The sequence below is a fragment of the Sus scrofa genome, chromosome 8 (assembly GCF_054392235.1).
Source record: "Sus scrofa isolate SSC_HxYL_T2T_F1_AM1 chromosome 8, Sscrofa_HxYL_maternal_Yorkshire_Landrace_v2.0, whole genome shotgun sequence".
NCBI lineage: Eukaryota > Metazoa > Chordata > Mammalia > Artiodactyla > Suidae > Sus > Sus scrofa.
This window is the reverse complement of record NC_139390.1, coordinates 1,848,430-1,869,412: the sequence shown is the minus strand read 5'-3', so window position 1 is coordinate 1,869,412 and position 20,983 is coordinate 1,848,430. Positions and strand designations below refer to the sequence as shown.

The window sequence follows — 20,983 nt, the reverse complement described above, 5'->3', positions numbered from 1 at the left end:
AGTCCGCCAGGAGCCGAACCCCGCCACACACGGGCTCCCGGTAAGCTCTGCAGGCTCTCACTCAAACCTACGTGGACAGCCACTGAAATAAGGGAAAAAGGCCGGAAACAGAGGAAGTCAGAAGAAACACAAAACGTGGAGGCCAAAGGAGGTTGTCAAGCAACTGTCATCAACATCCTCAGAAAGACGAGAGCGCGTTCACGGAAGAAGACAAGGCGCCAGAAGACATCACAGGAAAGAGCTCTTAGAAGTTGGAAACACGCAGCAAGAGCAGAGATTCAACGGAAGGGCCTGAAGTGGACGTCTCCTAGAAAGTATTTAAAAAAAGGAAAATAGAAATAAAAGATGATCCAATGTGTGTTAGTCCAGGAGGCCAACATCTAACTAGCAAAGTTCAGAAAGAAAGCACAGAGGAAGTAAGAGGGGAAACTGTCAGAGAATCATAAGGACAGTTCCCAGAACGGAGGGCTAGAAGGTTCCTAACTTTATCAAGCACCCAGCACACCACGCTAGACAAAAAATTAAAACCTTCTAGAGAAGGACACATTCGAGGCTAAGGGATCAGATCATTCAGCTTCTCGAGAGCCATGCTGGAGACAGACAAGGGGCAACGGCTTCTCAGTCCTGAGGGAAGACGACCTCCAGGCCGGAACTCCGCACGCACGCGGCCACGTGTGAGGGAGAAGTAAAGGCATCGTACGGAGACAAAAATCTCAATTTTCTTCCCATTCACCCCTTCTCAGGAAGCCACATCCTGTCAAGGAGCAAGCCTAGCAATAGAGATGTGGCCTCCAGGAACCAGGCATCCGACATGGAGCCAAGACACGACCACGCAAAGAACCTACAGGTGCCCTGAGCAGCAGCAACTCCAAGGAGCCATCAGGTGTGTGACTGTACGGAGACACAGGTACCACGCAGCCAGAGGTGAGAAGGTGGAATCAGCAAAGAACAAGAAGCAAATGAACAAGAAGCAATTACAGATTCTAGAAATCTCAAGACACTTAGCCACGGCGCAGCACAGACCGAGCAGCGTCTACCAGCTCAGGCCTAAGGGTGTGCACCCTGCATACTGACCTCACTCTGGAAAAAGAAGGAAGAAGGGTCAGAGCCAAACTCATCTTTCCCACTGTAAAAAATGCTAAAAAATCCAAAGCCAGCAGGTAAGCATGCTACTTAGAAATGGGGAGAGAAATACCAAAAGCAACACTAGCGCAGGGTTGACCCACTAAAAGGAGGCGGCCAAGAATCAATCCCTAATCCTCAGACCACGGCTCAGGGCCACAATTTCTGACGTTATCAACAACACTGAAGTGGTGTGAAGGCTGCTGGCTGGGCGAACACAAATGGGAACCAAGTGATCCCCCACGGCCTCGCGCGTGGGGGTCCGCCGCCTGCGCTGGGACAGTCGCCTTTGCTCAACCAGACCGAGAGGCCAATCAACTGAAGCACCCAAACCAATCTGCTCCAGAGAAACGCCTTTGGTTCTGTATCTGCCAACCCCCTTCCTGGCCAGCTTTTCACCCACAGTAAGACCGCCCAAGTGGAAAGGGGCTCTTACTGTGCCTCCAGAGAACACAAAAGAGCTTCATTTCAGTCGAGAAGCACAGGCCACCCAGGAGGTACCCACATGTCTGCCGTGCAAGAGCCCCCTCCCCGTAAGACTCCTCCTCGCGTGGGACCTGAGGCGACAATCGTACCTTAATCTCATTGTCGTTTGCGAAATTGCCAAAGGACGCCATGATTTTCGGGACGGCTGCAGCCAAGGTCTCCTGAACAGACTCCTCGGGCCTCTTGCTTGTGCGCGTCAGGCAGGGCAAGAGGTTCACCAAGTACGGCCTGCCAGGCGAGAGGAACAGCGATTACTCCTCCGCCTTCGTGAGACAGAAGCAGTTAGTTTAGCACCTGCCAGGGAGAAAACAGTTTTTACAAGCACGAGTCGTTCCTGGGAAGCAGAAAAACCCCAGCTAGAGGCTAAATGCAGAGGAAGCTCGGATATTGGGAGATACTCATCCCGCAGTGCTCCTAGAACCGCAAGGACTCTCAAAGGCTCGTTTCAAAGACCATTTCAGTAAATTATAAGTTATTAAAATACACAGGTTTTAAGTCAGAAAACAACAGCTAATATAAGAAAACACCATTTTAAAAATGAGAATAAAGCTTCCTTGAAAGGGAGCATTACAAAACGCCTTCTACGCGTACACACTGAAGGAGGCCATCAGGAGGGGCCCTGGCCCTGGCGAGAGAAGCAGAAGACTGCGCAGGACGGCAGAGGCGAAGTCACAGGGGGACGAGCCAAAGCCACGGGACATCCCCCCACACTGGGTGGTGACAGCAGCCTCTGGTGGCGGGATGGAGAGCACGCAGGTGCACGCCTTGGACAGGACAGGGAGGGAGGCAGGCCCTACAAAGGAGAAGAGCTTTTGCAGACCCAAGGAAAAAAACAAACCGGCCATGTGAAAGAAGACACGCCTGACTTTTTGAAGAAGTCAGCCAATGAGTCGACGGGGAGCGTCTGAGCTGATGGGGGGGTCACTGAGGGTGAGCTCCCCCGGGGCCCTGGGGGGGAGCCGGGTTGCATGTGAACAGCTCTGGGAAATAAGTGGAGTTTGAATATGGGAATGACATGACCCACTTGTGTTTTTTAAGGTCACTTTGGCTTCTATGTGGATAACGGGGGGGGGGGGGGTTGCTTCATAAATATGACCAAGTTTTCAAAATAAGGATAGTAAAAGAAAAAGGTTATAATAAAAAGAAATTCCCTTAGTGACTGTATCTCTAATACACTCAGATCCAGTGGAATAGGTCATTGTTTCATAATAAAAGGAGGGTTCCTGCCACTCCAGGGTCGGGCCAAGGGTCTGTAGGCGTCGGCACATCTCGCTGGTGAAACTGTGATCCTGCTTTTGCTTTCTGACCCATTATGACCCAACTGGTTCAGTCAGTCTCAACTCTGTTCGCTGTTTCACGTGGCTGTTTTTAACCACGTGCCAGGCAAAGGCGTATTCTCCCTAACCGTACAGTGAGCAGCAATGAGCCTGGAACTCGCCCTTGAACTACCTGAGCATCTTTTCAGCAACTACCACGTGCAGACACGTGGGCAGTCTCCCGAACATCGAACATCGGGGGAAGGATGGGTAGAAGATGACCGAGCACAACGATGCAGGCGCCAGAGCTGGAAGCGCTCCGGAGGAAAAGGAACGGGGCAAGCTGGACGGCACCTGGAGAGGCGGAGGTGGGCACTCTAGGCAGAGTGGACGGGGAGACCTCGAAGGAGGAGACACTTGAGCAGAGACGGAGAATCCACAGGACCTGGGTCCCGCCCAGCGGTCACAACAATCCAGAGCCACAGCTTACCTGCACTTCTGAGGCCGGACCAGGTGAGCCAGCTCAGCAAACCTCCACAGGGCAGCACGGAGGCTCCGAGGAGCACCGTTCTGGGTGGATTGAAGGAGCAGTGTGTTACACTTAAGAGGCACAGACACTAGTCACCAAGGGGACCTCAATGAACGAAAGCAGTTTTTTCATTTTTAATTTCTACTTTTAGAGAAAAGGCCATTTAAATGTGCAACTACTTTTTTGGAGTTCCCGTCGTGGCTCGGTGGAAACGAATCTGACTAGTATCCATAAGGACACAGGTTCCACCCCTGGCCTCCCTCAGTGGGTTAAGGATCCGGCACTGCCGTGAGCTATGGTGTAAGTTGCAGACACAGCCTGGATCCGGCGTTGCTATGGCTGTGGTATAGAGCGGCAGCTACAGCTCCAATTCGACTCCTAGCCTGGGAACTTATATATGCCGGGGGTGCAACCCTAAAAAGACAAAGAAATAAATAAATATGTGACTACTTTGGAGTTCTCCTGTGGCTCAGCGGGTTAAGGATCAGCACTGTCCCTCAGCAGCTCGGGTCTCTGCTGAGGCTTGGGTTCTTTCTCTGGCTGGGAAACCTCCACATACCACGTGCACAGCCAGAAAATAGATTAATTAATTTAAAAAAGAAAGACTTTAAAAAAATGTGTGACTACTTTTGAAACTTTAAAGTCTATTGAACTGCAATTATAAAGATATTTAAAAATTACTATTTTAATTTCCATCTCATCTAATAAATGAAGAGTAATCTTTTGAAGGAAAGTGAAACAATAAAGTCTATTTTACTGAGTAGCATTTATTTCCTTGTAACATTTTTACTTATTAAATAAAAGATAAAATTTCACATACGCTGCTCAATACAGTGAAACAGTAGCATTTTTTCTCTAATGGAAAACAAAAGCCTACCTTTTTAATTTCCTTATAAAGTTCTAGCTGTAACCTCGGAAGGTTGGAATCCATCAAAGCCTACAAGAAAATATACGAGATTTGTTCGTGGAAGGCACATTCTACTAGCGGTCGTAAAGAAAGGCAACTAAAACCTCAGTTTTGGGGCAAAGTAAAATGTAACAGCAACTGAACTAAGAACCTACCATTAAAAAAGAAGAGAGAGGAAGTTACTGAACAGACTAGATACAGCTCATTCACTTGAATTTTAAAAATATGAAAGGAAAAAAATCTCTCATTACAATCAAAGACTATGTAACATCAAAATTAAACAGCAGATAGTTCAAATTCGTTCCGAAGTTCTTCTAGTCCATTAAAGCACATTCTGTGGATGATCCAGCAACACCAATGCCCTGGAGCCCGCGGGGGCAGCAGGTGGCTCCAAGATCAGAGCCCCAGCTCTGGCGGGGGACACTGCCCTCGATGCAGAACCCCGGTCCCTTCTTGGAGGTCTGGGCCTCCCTTGATGCACAGGTGCTCCCAGCCCCAGGGCCCCAGCGACGCTCCGAACCCGCTAGAGCCATGGCTAGCTCCCCACCGCACATGCCTTGCCCCTTCTGCACACCTACAGGCCAAACCAAAAAAACGGCCACACGGCCACCTTCGACTCAGTAAGAATGGCTGAGGGCAACCACTACCAATGACACAAAGTCCACGTCAGACGCGGCTTCTTAAGATGGAAAAGATTTCTGGGCCCCATTCTCACCCATGGGAACCCTCTCCTGCAAAACGGTACTGCCAATGACTTGCCCACCAAGAAGAGAGGACAGACTGGAGTTCCCTGGTGGCCTAGTGGTTGAGGACTCAGTGTTGTCATTGCTGTGGCTCAGGTTCGATCCCAGGCCTGGGAACTTCCACATGCCCCAGGCATGGCCAACAGAAAAAAAAAAGGAGAGACGTAACCAATGCTCAATCAAGAAGCCCTCTTCCAGAGTTCCCGTCATGGCACAGTGGAAACGAATCCAACTAGGAACCATGAGGTTGCACATTCGATCCCTGGCCTCCCTTAGTGGGTTAACAATCTGGCGTTGCCGTGAGCTGTGGTGTAGGTCGCAGAGGCAGCACAGATCTGGCATTGCTGTGGCTCTGGTGCAGGCCAGTGGCTACAGCTCCGATTCGACCCCTAGCCTGGGAACCTCCGTATGCCTTGGGTTCGGCCCTAAAAAGCAAAAAAAAAAAAAAAAAAAATTAAAAAGCCCTCATCCTGCCACATGATACACAGCATGTGATGTCTATAAACCAAGCTGCTCTTAGTAAAACCCATGTTGGTTCAGCAAGCTTGAAAATTAAAACAAGGTCACATTCTGGGAAGTTCTCAAGCATAATAATGTCTCAGAAAAATTTTAAATCCTAATTCTGCTTTCAGTTTGTACTAAAATTCCTTAAATGAGCACACCAAAATAGACAAACATATACTAAAACTCTATTTTGCCAGTAAAGCCAGAGGGCATATCAAAGTTTTGTTTCATTCTACAAATGTTTTATAAACCAACATCAAGGAGTTCCCACTGTGGCACAGTGGAAACGAATCCAAGTAAGAACCATGAGGCTGCGGGTTCGATCCCTGGCAGTGCGCAGTGGGTTAAGGATCCGGTGTTGCCCTGAACTGTGGTGTAGGTTGCAGACATGGCTCAGATCTGGCGTTGCTGTGACTTGCAGCTCCAATTAGATCCCTAGCCTGAGAACCTCCATATGCCGTGGATGCAGCCCTAAAAAGCAAAAAAAAAAAAAAAAATCAAGCTTGTTTCCTTGTAAGAGAAAAGTAAACCTGAAACCCCTGATAACAGCACTGAATGGAGTCTCACAGGCCCGGGTGATGGTAACAGACCATCTGAACCCCCGCCCCCTACCCCACCTCCACACACAGCTGCCAGGTCCAGCCCACGATGGCCACCTCGGCGTCCTCGCTCACACCCCCAGTGCCTCTCCCCAGGACCAGGCAGGTCTCTCCTGGCTCCAGGGCAGGCTCCACGTCACCACCAGGCTGCTCTTCCTAAGCAAAGTGCTCCCCCGACCAGTTAAAAATCCGCGGGAGCTCCTCATTTTCTTCTCTCTCTACCGAATAAAGCACAACCCCCGGACCTGCTCCTCCGCACCGCCATTCTCTGGCAGCAGACACGCGGTCACCGACCCCTGCGCGCCGGCAGTGGTGCAGAAGGCCCTGGACCTCCTCACTCACCTAACAGCCACCACCTCCAGGAAGCCCTCTCTGCCTCCCCAGCGGAAATCACCTCCGCCCGCTGACTGCTGCGCGCTGCCGAGAAACATCTCTCGGAACTCAGAACTCACACCATGTGTTGAGTTACTTCCGTACAAACAGGCTTCCCCACCTGAGACTAAGTTGTTTGAAGGCAGGAGGACACTGTTGGGCTGAACCAGATCCCCAGTGCACCTTCCTACATAAAGGAAAAGCAAAATGTGCCCCATTTTCTTGGGCCACCCAGAGTCTGGTCCTCATCCTATGTAATAATACTCAAAAAAAAAAAAAAAAAGGAAAAGTCCAGGACCTGGGAGTTCCCTTGTGGCGCAGCAGGTTAAGGATCCAACGCTGTCACTGCAGCAGCCTGGGCTATTGCTGTGGCCAGGTTTGGTACCCAGCCCCAGGAACTTCCACATGCCATAGGTGTGGCAAAAAAGAAAAAAAAAAAAAAAACCCAGGACCTGACTCCTAAGCAAGCATTCCTGTGCTCCGGCTCATCCTGACACGGGGCCGAGGCCTGTCCACGTTCTCCCAAGCCTGCGCTTCCTCTGCCGCCCTGAGAGCACATCAGCCGGACCCTGACGCCACCCTGGCCTGCTGGCCCGAAGACTAGTGCGCCTGGGGAAGCAGACATCTGAGCACCTCCAACTCCACACGCCCAGCTTCAGGCAGAAGGAAGAGGTTGAGAGAGGCTGAGCCTGCCTTATGTCGAGGGTGTGACGTGAGCGGTGGGAAGCTCAGCCCAAAGCAGAGGGAGGGGGACGCCGAGGGCAGACGTCCGGGAAGAGAACCCAGCACCTGCAGCTCTGACCACGGCCACGGCCCCCGACCCCCGCACACACAGCGGCCCTTCCATCCAGCAGTTGCGGAAGCAGGCCTCTCTCTGCAGCAGACGGCCGCCACGTAAAATGCCCATTTCTCCTGGTTTGTTTGGGGGTCATACTGTTCTCTCGGCCCCTCTTACCCACTCTTGTCATGAAAAGGCAACCTATGGTACCCTCTTTAGGGTTTCTAAGGATCAAAGTTCAAGAACTGAAACATCAGAAAAAGCCCAGCCTGGTCCAGCCAGTGGAAATAATAGAAGCAGCAAGTGTAATGGAAAAAGTCCACCTGCAAACGTGCTACAGGCCCCGTCAGCCGTGAGTGGCCCACGGACCACCGGGCATGGAGAACAAGGTTCAGCGGCCACCGGCCACTCCATCCGTGCAGGAAGCGGGTGGAGCCACGGCACGAAACGCAGGGGGAGAGAGAGGACCAGGCGCTCCCAGAGGAGAAAGCCCCCCGCCGCCCGGTGGAGAAGCCGGGCCTGAGCGGGGGAGCACGGCCCCACGGAGCCCGCACGTGGCAAGGGCAGAGCAGCGTGTCGACGGAAGAATGCACGGGTCTCCCCATCCGTGAGCAGACCTCTCACCTCCCTGAGGACCAGCGGGCGGCAGGGAGAGGCTGGCCGGTCAGACGCTGCGCGCCCATCCGCCCTCACGCGCCACAGACAGGGCGCCCGAGTCCCTCTCCAGCTAAGCGGGCGAGGCTGGGCGCTCGGGAGAGGGAGGCGAGGCGCGAGCGCCTTCACCCCAGCTCTCTGGCCCCGGTGCCTGCAGCTCCTCCAGTGAGCGAGGCAAGGGCGACCGTCTCCCCAGGAAGCTGGACCCGCGAAGGCAAAGAACAGTCCCTTGGCCAAGCTCCAGAGAGGGCCCTGCGGGGACTTCCAAGAACAGCTTTGTTTTCAAGACCCTAAGAACAAAGGGACCAGCCAACCAGCCTCTGTGAGGCTGCACTTCTCGGTTCATCCGGCCAAGCATCCCTAGCAAGAGAGCCTCCAAGAAAAAGATGCTGTGGCTAAATTTCACGGGTGGAGCTCCAACGATAAGGGAAAGAGAAGACGACTGGAAAGGTCTCATGAGCAAGGAGCATCTTCACCTTGACCCTGACCAAGAAGCCATTTTTGGAGAAGGTGTCGCGAGCTCTGCCAAGGCCTTCCTCAGCGCAGGTCCGCCTGAGCTGGGAACACTGCCTAAGTGTGGACACGAAGTTCCAACGGCGGGCTAAAGGTGGCCTAGAAGGCGCCCGCAATGGCAGGGACACAAACCGGGGGCAGACAGAGAGCAAGCACAGGTTTCCAACACTTCAGGAACCGCGGGAGACGGATTTCATCTCCAAGAGCAGCAGCAAACGGAGGAAGCGAAATGTGGGCCCAAGCTACAGGGATCGTGGGGACAGACCCCGCGTCAGGAGGCAAGCAGCAAAGAAGACAGCTGTCCCCCTCCCCCCCACCCCCACCCCAGTGGCTCTGACTCTCCGGTTTCATCCACCTTTCCTGGGAACGCCAGCCCAGCTCCTGCAGAAGGCTCATCTTCGCCTGCACGCAGCACTGCCGGACCCAGGCCTCAGGAGACGAGGAAGAGGGGCTTGAGACACAGGGATGTTCCGCTCCCCGACCTTGGCCTTCTCAAGGCCTCGTGGTTTTGCCACAAACTGATGCCATCTCAGGAGGACCCAGTGGCCACCATCGGCGCCCACCCCGACCTCTGCCCTGCGTCGGCATGCAGCTCTTTGATTCAGCAGGTGCAGCCACCAGAGCACCTCCACACCACACACCGTCAATGAAAACAGTGACAGCCTAAGAAAAGACTGCCACATCAGGGTCTCCTCTCCGAGCGACAGAGACTCCAGCTCAGAGACCATGGGGGGCTTACCTTGATGACTTTGTTGAGGCATTCGTCAGCCACCATCCTGACATCTGACTCTGCATCATCACTGCACAGCAGGAAAAGTTCCATAGCGATGCCCAGCAGTTTCTGAAATTCTGGTGAATTTCTAAGTAAAAAAAGAAGAGAGACTGTCACAGTCAAAAGGAGCCCAAGAAGACATGACATGAGTAGAATACATGAGTAAGATGTATCCTATAGGGGATTCCGGAACAGAAAAAGGACAGCACATAAAGACGGAGGCTGACAGCACATCAATAGTGATTTATGAGCTGTGAAAACGGCCCCACAGTAATGTAAGATGCTAATAACCGGAAGAGCCCATGCGGGTTATAGGAACACTCTGTACCATCTTTGTAATTTTTCTGTAAATCTAAAACTATTCCAAAATTTTATTTTAATTTTTAAATAGAAGTTGTACTTGCAACTTCTCATTTTGTTTTAGTTTAAAAGTCTTAAAAAGAAGACTTTTGGAAAAAAAAACACTGCGTGAGATACTTAAATCCCAGAGAGCCATCTACCCTCTGCCAACAAGTTTTTGACAATATTCCTGGACCCTGGAAAATCAGTATACCCACAAAACTCTTACTCCTTCCAATCTTGCCTTCGACATGTTCCAAAGCATGACCACAGTTCACTGGGCAAGCTCTGCTTTTGTTGCTCTATCAGTGTCACAAGAACTGGAATCTATGCGATGTTTGTAAATGATTTTTAAAAGTTTAACTGGGAGTTCCCGTAGTGGCTCAGTGGTTAACGAATCCGACTAGGATCCATGAGGTTGCAGGTTCCATCCCTGGCCTTGTTCAGTGGGTTAAGGATCCGGTGTTGCTGTGAGCTGTGGTGTGGGTCGCAGACGCAGCTCGGATCCCGCGTTGCTGTGGCTCTGGCGTAGGTCGGTGGCTACAGCTCTGATTCGACCCCTAGCCTGGGAACCTCCATATGCCGCAGGAGCAGCCCAAGAAAATGGCAAAAAAAAACAAAAAAAAAAACAAACAAAAAAAAAAATTAAAAAAAAGGTTTAACTGAAAGGGCCTGTTGTGCAGTTGTGATCCAACTGGCTAAACACAGCCGAGAGAGGCAGAGCCGAGCACGCGAAACTGATTTCAGAGCTCGGTGAAGTGTGGCCAGGCAGTCACGCAGCCCTGAGCAGAGCTGCTGCTCTTCAAACACCCAAGATCAGTGCTGTTTCATGATGTCAAGTGAGGACAGGCTGAGATGGAGGGCCCGTCCCCCTTTCTCTCTACTGCGTAACTCCTACCGCCAGTCAGAAGAGTCATGAGCCTAAGACAAAGCAGAGGGCCACATCAGCAATGATGAAGAAATACAGGCGAGAAACAAAACATGCGCACAGCAATGGCCCAGACCTCATCTCCAGGCACCCCAGCTGTGAACAAAGGACTGAGGAGGAGGCCAGCTCTGGGACGCTGGCGCCACCCCCATCACTCCAAGTGGTGCTGTCTACGGAAAGGTAACGTGAGCCACAAGTGTGATTTTGTGCTTCCCAACAGACACAAAGAAAAGGAGAAACAGGTAAAAGTAATTCTAATAACACATTTCATTTAACACAACATATCCAAAATATTATTAGTTCAACGTATCATCAACATGAAGAAATTACTGTGATACATAACAATCTTTTTACAACACACCTCAACTCAGACACAGAATTGCATCAGAAATATTTTATTTGTACAGAGACTTCATAAAATTCACAGGCGAAAAAAATAGGTGTACTTGCAACTAGGAGATAAATGAATCCTGGAGAGTTAATGCAGTTTGGTGACTACAGTCAACTGTACTGTATCTTAAACTTCAAAGTTGCTAAAAGACTAGATCTCAACTGTTCTCAAAACACAAAAAAAACAACGATGTGACATGATCATAACACTAGGGTCATCGGAATGCATCATACAAACGTATCAAACCAACAGTGCTATATGCCAATTACTTCTCAATTTTTAGGGATTAATCTCCGAAATTTAACAATACCTTCTGCACCTCAATACCCAAAAATGAACAACCCCATCAAAAAATGGGCAGAAGATCTAAACAGATACTTCTCCAAAGAAGACATACAGACGGCCAAAAAACACATGAAAAGATGTTCAGCATCACTCATGATTAGAGAAATGCACATCAAAACCACGATGAGGCACCACCTTACACCAGCCAGAATGGCCAGCATCAAAAAGTCTACAAACGATAAGTGCTGGAGAGGGTGTGGAGAGAAGGGAACCCTCTTACACTATTAGTGGGAATGTAATTTGGTGCAACCACTATGGAAAACAGTATGGAGATTCCTTAGAAAACTAAAAATAGAATTAGCACTAGATCCAGCAATCCCACTCCTGGGCATCTATCCAGAGAAAACCATGACTCGAAAAGATACATGTGCCCCAGTGTTCACTGCAGCACTATTTGCAACAGCCAAGACATGGAGATAACCTAAATGTCCATCGACAGAGGAGTAGATAACGAAGATGTGGTACATACACACAAGGGACTATTACTCAGCCATTAAAAGGAAAGAAATAACGGCATTTGCAGCAACATGAATGGACCTAAAAATTACCATGCTAATTGAAGTCAGTCAGACAATGAGACACCAACATCAAATGCAATCACCTACATGTAGAATCTGAAAAAAGGACACAATGAACTTCTTTGCAGAACAGACACTGACTCAGATTTTGAAAAACTTATGGTTTCCAAACAAGAGAGGTTGGGGATGGCAGGAGGCACTGAGGGTTTGGGATGGAAATGCTATAAAATTTGGCTGTGATGATTGTTGTACAACTATAAATGTAATAAATTTCACTGAGTAATTAAGAAAGAAAGAAAGAAAGAAAAAGAGAAAGAAAGACTAATTTATACACTATCTCTAGGAGTTCCCGTCGTGGCCCAGCGGTTAACGAATCCAACTAGGAACCATGAGGTTGTGGGTTCAATCCCGTCGTGGCCCAGCGGTTAACGAATCCAACTAGGAACCATGAGGTTGTGGGTTCAATCCCTGGCCTTGCTCAGTAGGTTAAGGATCCCGAGTTGCCGTGAGCTGTGGTGTAGGTTGCAGACACGGCTCAGATCTCGAGTTGCTGTGGCTCTGGTGTAGGCCGGTGGCTACAGCTCCAATTAGACCCCTAGCCTGGGAACCTCCATATGCTGCAAAAGTGGCCCTAAAAAGAGAAAAATAAATAAATAAATAAATTATAGATAAATATATCTCTAATCATGCTTAAACTAAATCAAATACTGATGTTTAAATTTTAATAAATATAGGGCTAATTAGGTTATTTATTTCTCCCTGAGAAAGCTTTAGAAGTTTGCCTTTCAAAACTAAGCGAATTAAGTCAGACAGAGAAAGAAAAATATGATACCCTACCTATATGTGGAATCTAATTAAAAATCATACAAAAGGACAACACTGCAAATCAACTATACTTCAATAAAAAATAAATTTAAAAAATAAAAACCAAAATAGAATACAAATGAACTTATTTACAAAACAAAAACAGACTCACAGGTTTCAAAATCAAATTTACGGTTACCAAAGGGAAACACGGGAGGACAGATAAATTGGGAATTTAGGATTAAAATACACACACACTATATATATATATAAAATAGCTAAGCAGTAAGGACCTACTGTGTAGCACAAGGAGCTCTACTCAATACTCTGTAGAAACTATAGGAAAAAGCATCTGAAAAAGAAGGGCTACACCTGTATGTGTAACTCATTCGCTGTGCTGTACACCTGAAACTAACACAACACTGTGCGTCGACCGTACTCCAACAGACAATGACAATTAAATAAGGAGCTCCCTGATGGCACAGCGGGTTAAGGATCTGGCATTGTCACTGCAGTGGCTCTGGTGGTAGCTGTGGTGCGGGTTCAATCCCTGGCCAAGGAACGTCCACATGTCGCAGTTACGGCAAGGAAAAAAAGAAAAAGGAGTGAAAACACAAGTTTTTATTTTCATGAGAAAGTTCCAAGTGCAGTTACCTGAGAGACTGTGCCACTATGTTTTCACATATTGTCAGACAATGATTCACACGATCTTTCTTGGTGGCTGAGAGCTCCTTCTTTCTAAAAGGAGAAAAAAAGAGGAGAGAAGTGAGCATGTGCCGAGTTATCCACTCCACCTGCTTCCACTCGGCGGCACGCGCATGTCCGGCAGCACTTCCGAGGGCCTGGGAGGAAGGCACGCAGCCCGTGCTGGGGGCGGGCGAGCTCAGGAAGGGTTTCCCACCCAGCACCTCTCACTTCTCCAAAAGCCAGGGGGTGTTGCTAACACACTTCACTTCTCCACTTCGGAAAGAAGCAACTGCAGGGCGGGAGAAGTCTGCAAGTCAATGAAATACACCAATAAGACACCTACTTCGCCGACCAAGCTGCCTCCACTTCTCCAAACCACATCAACTGACTGCAGGCAGCACACCACTCGGACCCCACACTCTTAGGTATAAAACAATGTACAGAGAGTGGCTATTTGCCTCCATACCCCAAACAGCCAGAAATAAATCCCCTTTCTCAAAAGCCTCCCACTAAGACTTCTGTCGAGATCAGATGAAAACCTACGGCTTCACGTCTTCAAGGCAGGAACCAAGGAAATCCAGAGGAGGCCAAGAAATAGAGCAGGCTTAAGAACTACATCCAAAAGAGAATCTGCGTGTTTCATGGTTACCGGGACGTGGTGCTGCAACTAGAAACACCTAAACCAGAAGACTACTGGGTTTTTGAGGAAACTCTATTACCGAGGAATTTTAGAACTCAACTGCAAACATCTGTGACTAGTTAATACCTGCTGCAACCTCAGGCTCCAAAAAGTACACCTGAAGGAAGAGGCTCATAGAACTGTGCAAATCCAAGACACACCCTCTGCACAAGGCACTTCAGACCTGGCCGGGAAGAAATCGGGCAAGGAAGAAGAACCTCCCAAGGGGGACCGTCCCGAGCCAAGGGCAGGCAGGGCCTGAATGAGAAGCCGAGTCCAGGGAGTTCCCGTGTGGGCGCAGAGGAAACGAATCCACTAGGAACCTTGAGGCTGCGGGTTCAATCCCTGGCCTCACTCAGTGGGTGAAGGATCTGGCGTTCCCCCGAGCTGTGGTGTGGGTCGCAGACGCGGCTCGGAGCTGGCGTCGCTGGGGCTGTGGTGTAGGCCGGCGGCTGTAGCTCCGATTTGGCCCCTAGCCTGGGAACCTCCATATGCCGCAGGTGTGGTCCTAAAAGGGCAAAAAAAAAAGGGGGGGGGAGTCCACAGCACGTGGAGGGGGGCTTCCTGAAGACGGCCCAGCAAGACCACCCCCACGTGAGCTGTGACCCCCTGTGTCCCACGGGATCGCTACCAAAACCCGTATCCAGTAAAAGCCCCTCTCTTATCACACGAGGGAGAATACCTATGATTTAAAGTGTGAAGATCCGACTTTACCTTACGACACCCCAACAAAGAGGCATTAACCCAAAACACCAGAAAAAGAAAAAAAACGATCCTTCCAGTACCACCCCTGAGGGGTCAGGGCAGGGGTCAGCCAGCAAAAGCAAACAACACCCCTGCCGGATGCAAACACCAACCGCTTCCCCAGGCCCCACACAACCGGCCTCAGGCTACTCTCCAGCCTCCCTCCGGGCTCAGCGGGGCCGGCACCGAACCTGCGGGGAGGGAACTCTGGCCTCAGCAGCTCAGCCATCTCAGTCATGCTCCTTCACCCTCAGCTCTTGCACATGGCAGGCTCCCTGCTCCAAATACCAAACCGCTCCTTCCCATCTTAGTGTAACCAATAAACACACCTGGAGGGTTAGGAAAACTACAACCACCGCATTTGCCTATGGAATTTAATTAGGCTGATGAGCTGACAGGTCAATCGGGCTTGCTCCTCGTGAAGAGTAAGTACGGAAGTTAAGGTGAAAATGCAAGCACCCTGCTCGGGGCAGGGACTGGGCGAACAGGACTGAGCTGTAAGAACCATCCTGACCCATTTCGGGAGTCATTGAGCAAACCCGCATGGGCCCCTCCAAGTGCGTGAGGACGCCGTCTGCACGCAGGCACCCATCAGCAGGACGGACGTGTGAAAGTCAAAGGCTCGCCGCATAGCACACGTGAAAGCAATGGGTAAAGAACCCCTTGTCTGTAAGTCAACTGTGCTCCAATAAAATTACATTTAAAAAAAGGACACTTCCGAAAATGGGATTTCAAGCCCTCTCATTGCTTTCGGAATTATGTTACGATTATACTTGAGAGACGGGAACCAGGTGAGGGAGGCCTGGACGCCCCAGGAGTTGAAAACAGTCACTCACGGCACACGGTCTTGCTCTTCGGGCTCACAAGTACTTTCACACGCGCACGTCGGGCTGGCGCCTACGCACCCCTCCCGGTGAACAGAGGTGAAGTCTAGAGGCCGCCTGGCCTGCAGGAGCCGGGCCGTAAATGGCCGGGCAGAGGTCCAGGCCTTCCGACTCCTCATCAGCTGCTCTTTAGCCAACGTAAGTACTCAACTAACGTGAGCGTGGGCCTAGAAAACTAGGATTCTCCCACAAAGAGCGAAGAGGCGAACGCCAAAGGTCACTTTGAAATTACACTTCATACCTAATTTAAAAATAAAAGTACTGTTTGATTAGGGGAACTGCGGCCTAAGATCTCCCCACTACACCGTCTATATCACAGAAACGGGCTGCTGAAGCCTTTCTTACTAGTGAATACTGTGTTACAATTAGTAATTAAAGAAGGTGCAATTCAAAATCCAATCTGTCGTGCTAAGTGAGAAAAGTCTGACACGAAAAGGCCCCATGTTTAAAAAAAAAAGGAGTTCCCGTTGTGGCGTAGTGGAAACAAATTCGACGAGAATCCATGAGGATGCAGGTTGGATCCCTGGCCTCACTCAGTGGGTCAGGGATCCGGCATTGCCATGAGCTGCGGTGTAGGTCGAAGACGAGGCTGGGATCTGGTGTGGCTGTGGCTCTGGTGCAGGCCGGCAGCTGTGGCTCCAAGTCGACCCCTGGCCTGGGAACCTCCATGTGCTGCAAGCCAAGGGCCCAGTACAGGCTCTCAGCTGGAAGGAATCCCCAGGTCATCTGATCCAACCCCCACTGAAGTCCCCGTGCCCAGCAGCCGGGAGCTCTCAATGCCCACCACAGCTCAGCCCGCGGCGCTACAACCCACTTCACAGCCACACGAACGCTCCGTGGCCCTGAGAAGGGAGGTCATACTGCCTGCCTCAGCTACACCTGGACGGAAGTAAGCAAAGGAGGCCTTCCCTCCCAGACGCCGACGGTATTAGCAAGAGGAAGGAAGGCCTGATCACCTACAGCAGAGCTTTGCAAACTTTGATGTGCACATTAAAACGCATATTCTTGATTCAGCAGGCATAGGTCGGGCAGAGGTTCTTATTTCTGATAAGCTCCCAAGTGATACCAAATTGCTGGCCCTGAGACCACACTCTGAGCTGCATGGATCTATGGTATATCTCGTCTCTTAACACGTATTCTAGCACCGGAGCCGACTCGGTTTAACACAATACTGAACAGTACCTCATACTGTGTTTTCTTTTGCCTTCCTGTTGTCTGAATAAGACTTCCATTCCAAGGGAGCTCACCAAGGCGCTGGCTCACCCGCAAGGACCAGAGGTGATGGGCATGGGGCCTCTTAAGCTGGAGAGAACTCGGGGCAGCCCACTGGAAAGCCAGGACAACACAAGACATTTGCCTTTACATCCCTATAAGCTTTTCTTTGAAAAAGAAATTCTAGGGATTTCCCTTGTGACACAGCAGATTAAGACGCCAGCATTGTCACTGCAGAGGCACGGGTTCAACCCTGGCCCAGGAATTTCCATCTGCCATGGATGCAGCAAAAAAAAAAAAGAGAGAGAGAGAGACAGAGAGAGCAAGGAAAGGAGGAAGGAGGGCGGGAAGGAAGGAAAGAAGGAATTCTACAATATTATATCACAAATAGTACCAAGTACATGTACTACTACGAAACAATGTCTTTAATGTATTACTAAGTGAAAAACAGTGTGAGCTCCTTTAAAAAAGGACATACTTAAATGCTTGTGTGTGTATTAAAAAATCAGAAAAGACAAAAGAAACTTAACTGTTATTTTTAGAGAATGAGACTAGAAGAGCTGAGAGGAAGGCTTTACATTTCATTTTCTGTGCTATTTGAAGATGTTGTTACAATGCATATATGTAACTTTTATAATTTTTTTTTTTTAAACAAGGGGCCGCACCTGCGGCTAGGGGTTGGGCCACAGCCACTGCAGAAGCAACGCCGAGTAGTTATGTTGTGAGCCACACGGGAAGTCCAACTTTTATAATTTTTAAAGCTAGTTAATAAAAACCAACTGAGACCCCTGGCCAGGGAACTTTAATTTGTGGCAGGTGTGGCTGTAAAAAGAAAAAAATAAAAAGCAACCGAAAAAGAAAAGCTTGCCAAGAGCAGTCCTATCATACGTAACCTTGGGGAGGCAAGCTACAGCCTGCCCCTTTCGGCCAGACTAAGAAATGTTTTCACATTTTCAAAGCAACACACACACACACACACACACCCACCAAAGAATCATATACTTTACGACGAGAAAATTATACAAAGTTCAAATTTCAATGTCATTAGTAAACGTCTACCAGAACAGAGGGGCAGGCATTCATTCATAGACGCCTCTGGCTGCTTTTATTCCGCAGTGGCAGAGCTGAGTGCTTTTGCGACAGAGACATACTCACAAAAGCTGAAATATTTACTGTCTCACCATTTATATAAGAGGTTTGCCAATACCCAGGGATCAGAAATCTTACTATTGCTAAGATGTCAACACTACCCAAACTGACCTCAAATTCAATGCAATCCCTATCAGAGAATCCCAGCTTCTCTGGAGAAAATGACAGTCTGGGCGTTCCCGCGGTGACTCAGTGAAAACAAATCTGACCAGCGTCCATGAGGATGTAGGTTCAATCCCTGGCCTCGATCAGTGGATTAAGGATCCCGCGTTGCCATGAGCTGTGGTGTGAATCACAGATGCGGCTCAGATCCCTTGTGCTGTTGCTATGGCTGTGGTGTAGGCCAGCAGCTACAGCTCCAATTCAACCCCTAGCCTGGGAACCTCCATATGCAAAGGATGCGGCCTTAAAAAGATGAAAAATTCAAAAAAATTTAAAAAAGATGACAATCTGATTTTACAATTCAAATGGAAATGAGAGGGGCCCAGGACTATCTTGAAAAAGAATAACGCTGGAGGACCCAGATCTCCTGATTTGAAAGTGTGATCCGTAGTTTACATCACAAGTAATCAAGACTCTAGAGCACTGGCTGAGGACAGACACAGGGACCCACGGAGTTGGACTGAGTCCACAAGTAAAACCATACACTCATGAGCTATTAACTTTCAACAAGATGCCAAGACAATTCAACGGGAAGAGAACAGTCTTTGCAATAAATGGCACTGAAACAACTTGACAGCCACAAATAAAAAAATGAAGCTGGACTCAAACCTAAGATCATCTACAAAAATTAACTCAAAATGGGACGTTCCCGTCGTGGCTCAGAGGGTTTGTAACCCGACTAGTATCCATGAGGATGTGGGTTCAATCCTTGGCCCCGCTCCGTGGGTCAGGGATCCGGCATTGCTGTAAGCTGTGGTGTAGGTCACAGAGGCAGCTTGGATCCCGCATTGCTGTGGATGTGCTGTAGGCCAGCAGCTGTAGCTCCAAATCAGCCCCTAGTCTGGGAACTTCTACATGCCTTACATGCAGCCCTAAAAAAGAAAAAAGGCAAAATCAAAATGGATCAAAGCCCTAAAATGAGAGCTAAAATTAGAAAATTCTTAGAAGAAAACTTAGAGAATTCTGTGACCTTGAATTAGGCAACAATTTCTTAGAGGTACCACCTAAAGCACAGCAACCAAAGACAAAATAAAAAACAATACTTCATCCAAATTAAAACCTTTTGTCCTTCAAAAGACAGTATCAGAAAGTGAAGAAACAAACCACAAAACAGGAGGACCATTTTACAAACCATGCATCTGATTAAGGGTCGAGTACCCAGAATATGAGAAAGAACTGTTACAGTTCAACAATAAAAAGACAAATAACTGAACTAAAAAAATTGGAAAGAATGAGAACAAGGGCTTAAAAGTCAGTTGCAAGAAAGCGGCTGGGTCCCTGTGTTGCACTTCCTCAGACAGACTTATTTTCATCTCACAATAAATCCTTACCTGTTTAATTACTGCAGATGAATTTTCTGCTATTTGCAGCTGAATGTCATCCTAACTGCTAACACCAACTATGGCTAAATCAGGTCACGCTTAGCAGACAGCGATGACCAAGTTCTGTCGGTTCTACCTTCACAATGCTTCACTTCCCAGCTTGCCACCGCCAACATCTCACAGAACCCACGTCACCTCTCAGCTGATGATGCCCAGAGCTTCCTAACTGGTTTCTTGCGTTGCCCACACTTCCCCTCACTCAGGTCTCAGCCGTATTCATTTTAAAATGGAACTAGGAGTTCCCGTTGTGATGCAGTGGTTAACGAATCCGACTAGGAACGATGAGGTTGCAGGTTTGATCCCTGGCCTTGCTCAGTGGGTTAACGATCCGGCGTTGCCGTGAGCCGTGGTATAGGTCACAGACGCGGCTCGGATCCTGCGTTGCTCTGGCTCTGGCGTAGGCCAGTGGCTACAGCTCCAATTTGACCCCTAGCCTGGGAACCTCCATATGCCGTGGGAGTAGCCCAAGAAATGGCAAAAAGACACAAAAAAAATACATAAATAAAAAATAAAATAAAATGGAACCAAAATCCTCCCCTCCTTGGACCAATCCCTCCACTGACTTCCCACCTCGCTTAGAATAAAGGCCAGTGTCCACCCACCTTGGAGGAAGCGCCTACTGATCGGGTGCTGCACTCTCTCCAGCCCTCTGACCTCATCGCCTACGAAGTCTCCCTCTCATTAATTCAATGGGCCAAACCTTCCTCCTCCCACTCCTCAAGCAGGGGGGTCTGGACCTGTCCCCCATCCTGGAATGCCCCTCTGCCAAACACCTTCATGGCCATCCCCGCCTCTCCTCTGGTGTTACCACCCCCAGGGTCCTCTCCGGGACACCTGTCTACCTAAAACGTCAATACCTTAGTAACGCTGACATCTGCTGGCCCCTCGCCCTGCTTTGCTGTTTCTCCTTCATTGATCACTGCCCAGCACACTGCACATTTTACTTAGGTATCCTGTTTACGGTCTGTGTCCCTCACTAAAGCTAAGCTTCATGAGGACAGGGCTTTATCTGCTCACTGCTGTAGCCCTGCAGCTATGTGGACAGTGGCTGGCACAAACCTTTACTGATGAATCAACAATGAAAGTCGGGGGAAAACCAGGTGGGAATCTGAAGGAGAGTGAGAAGGTGTCAACTGCCACATGACTGCAGTTAGGACCAACCCAAGCTCCAGCACTCCCCTGCACACCGGCCTTGCTGAGACTGGCCAGTACCACCCGGAACCCCTGCATCCTATACGCTGAGCTGAGAGCAGGCACTCAGAGTCTTCAACTGAAACCCACGCATGGCTGGTGCCACTACAGTTCCACAGAGAGCAAGAGCCGTAAAAATAGAACAGTTACTTTCTAACTGCTTTTGGCCAATCTTATTTTGGGGAGTGGATTTTTTTCAACTGAAGCATCTGAACAGAAATGCCAAGATCCAAATCTGTAAGCAGGGAGTTCATTACTCAAAATTAATGAATACTTGCTTTCCCAAAAAGCACATAAAAATATATTCATGCATTTTATTTAAAATAACCATAA

The 20,983-nt window shown here is 49.1% G+C and overlaps 1 protein-coding gene across 12 annotated transcripts in view; it reads right to left on the bottom strand.

Moving 5' to 3' along the window:
* The window catches only part of HTT (huntingtin), a 123,536-nt gene that overhangs the window by 99,309 nt on the left and 3,244 nt on the right, over nucleotides 1-20,983 (bottom strand). For 10 of the 12 annotated variants that reach the window (XR_014811937.1, XR_014811935.1, XR_014811938.1 and 7 more), the window contains 5 exon segments: nucleotides 13,215-13,298; nucleotides 9,203-9,323; nucleotides 4,271-4,330; nucleotides 3,355-3,434; nucleotides 1,698-1,836 (listed from right to left, as the gene is read on the bottom strand). Coding sequence is in view for 8 of the 12 variants with exons in the window: in XM_084970912.1 (XP_084827038.1) it covers nucleotides 1,698-1,836; nucleotides 3,355-3,434; nucleotides 4,271-4,330; nucleotides 9,203-9,323; nucleotides 13,215-13,298 (484 nt within the window). In the remaining 4 variants the exon portion in view is untranslated. 12 annotated transcript variants of the gene reach the window in all.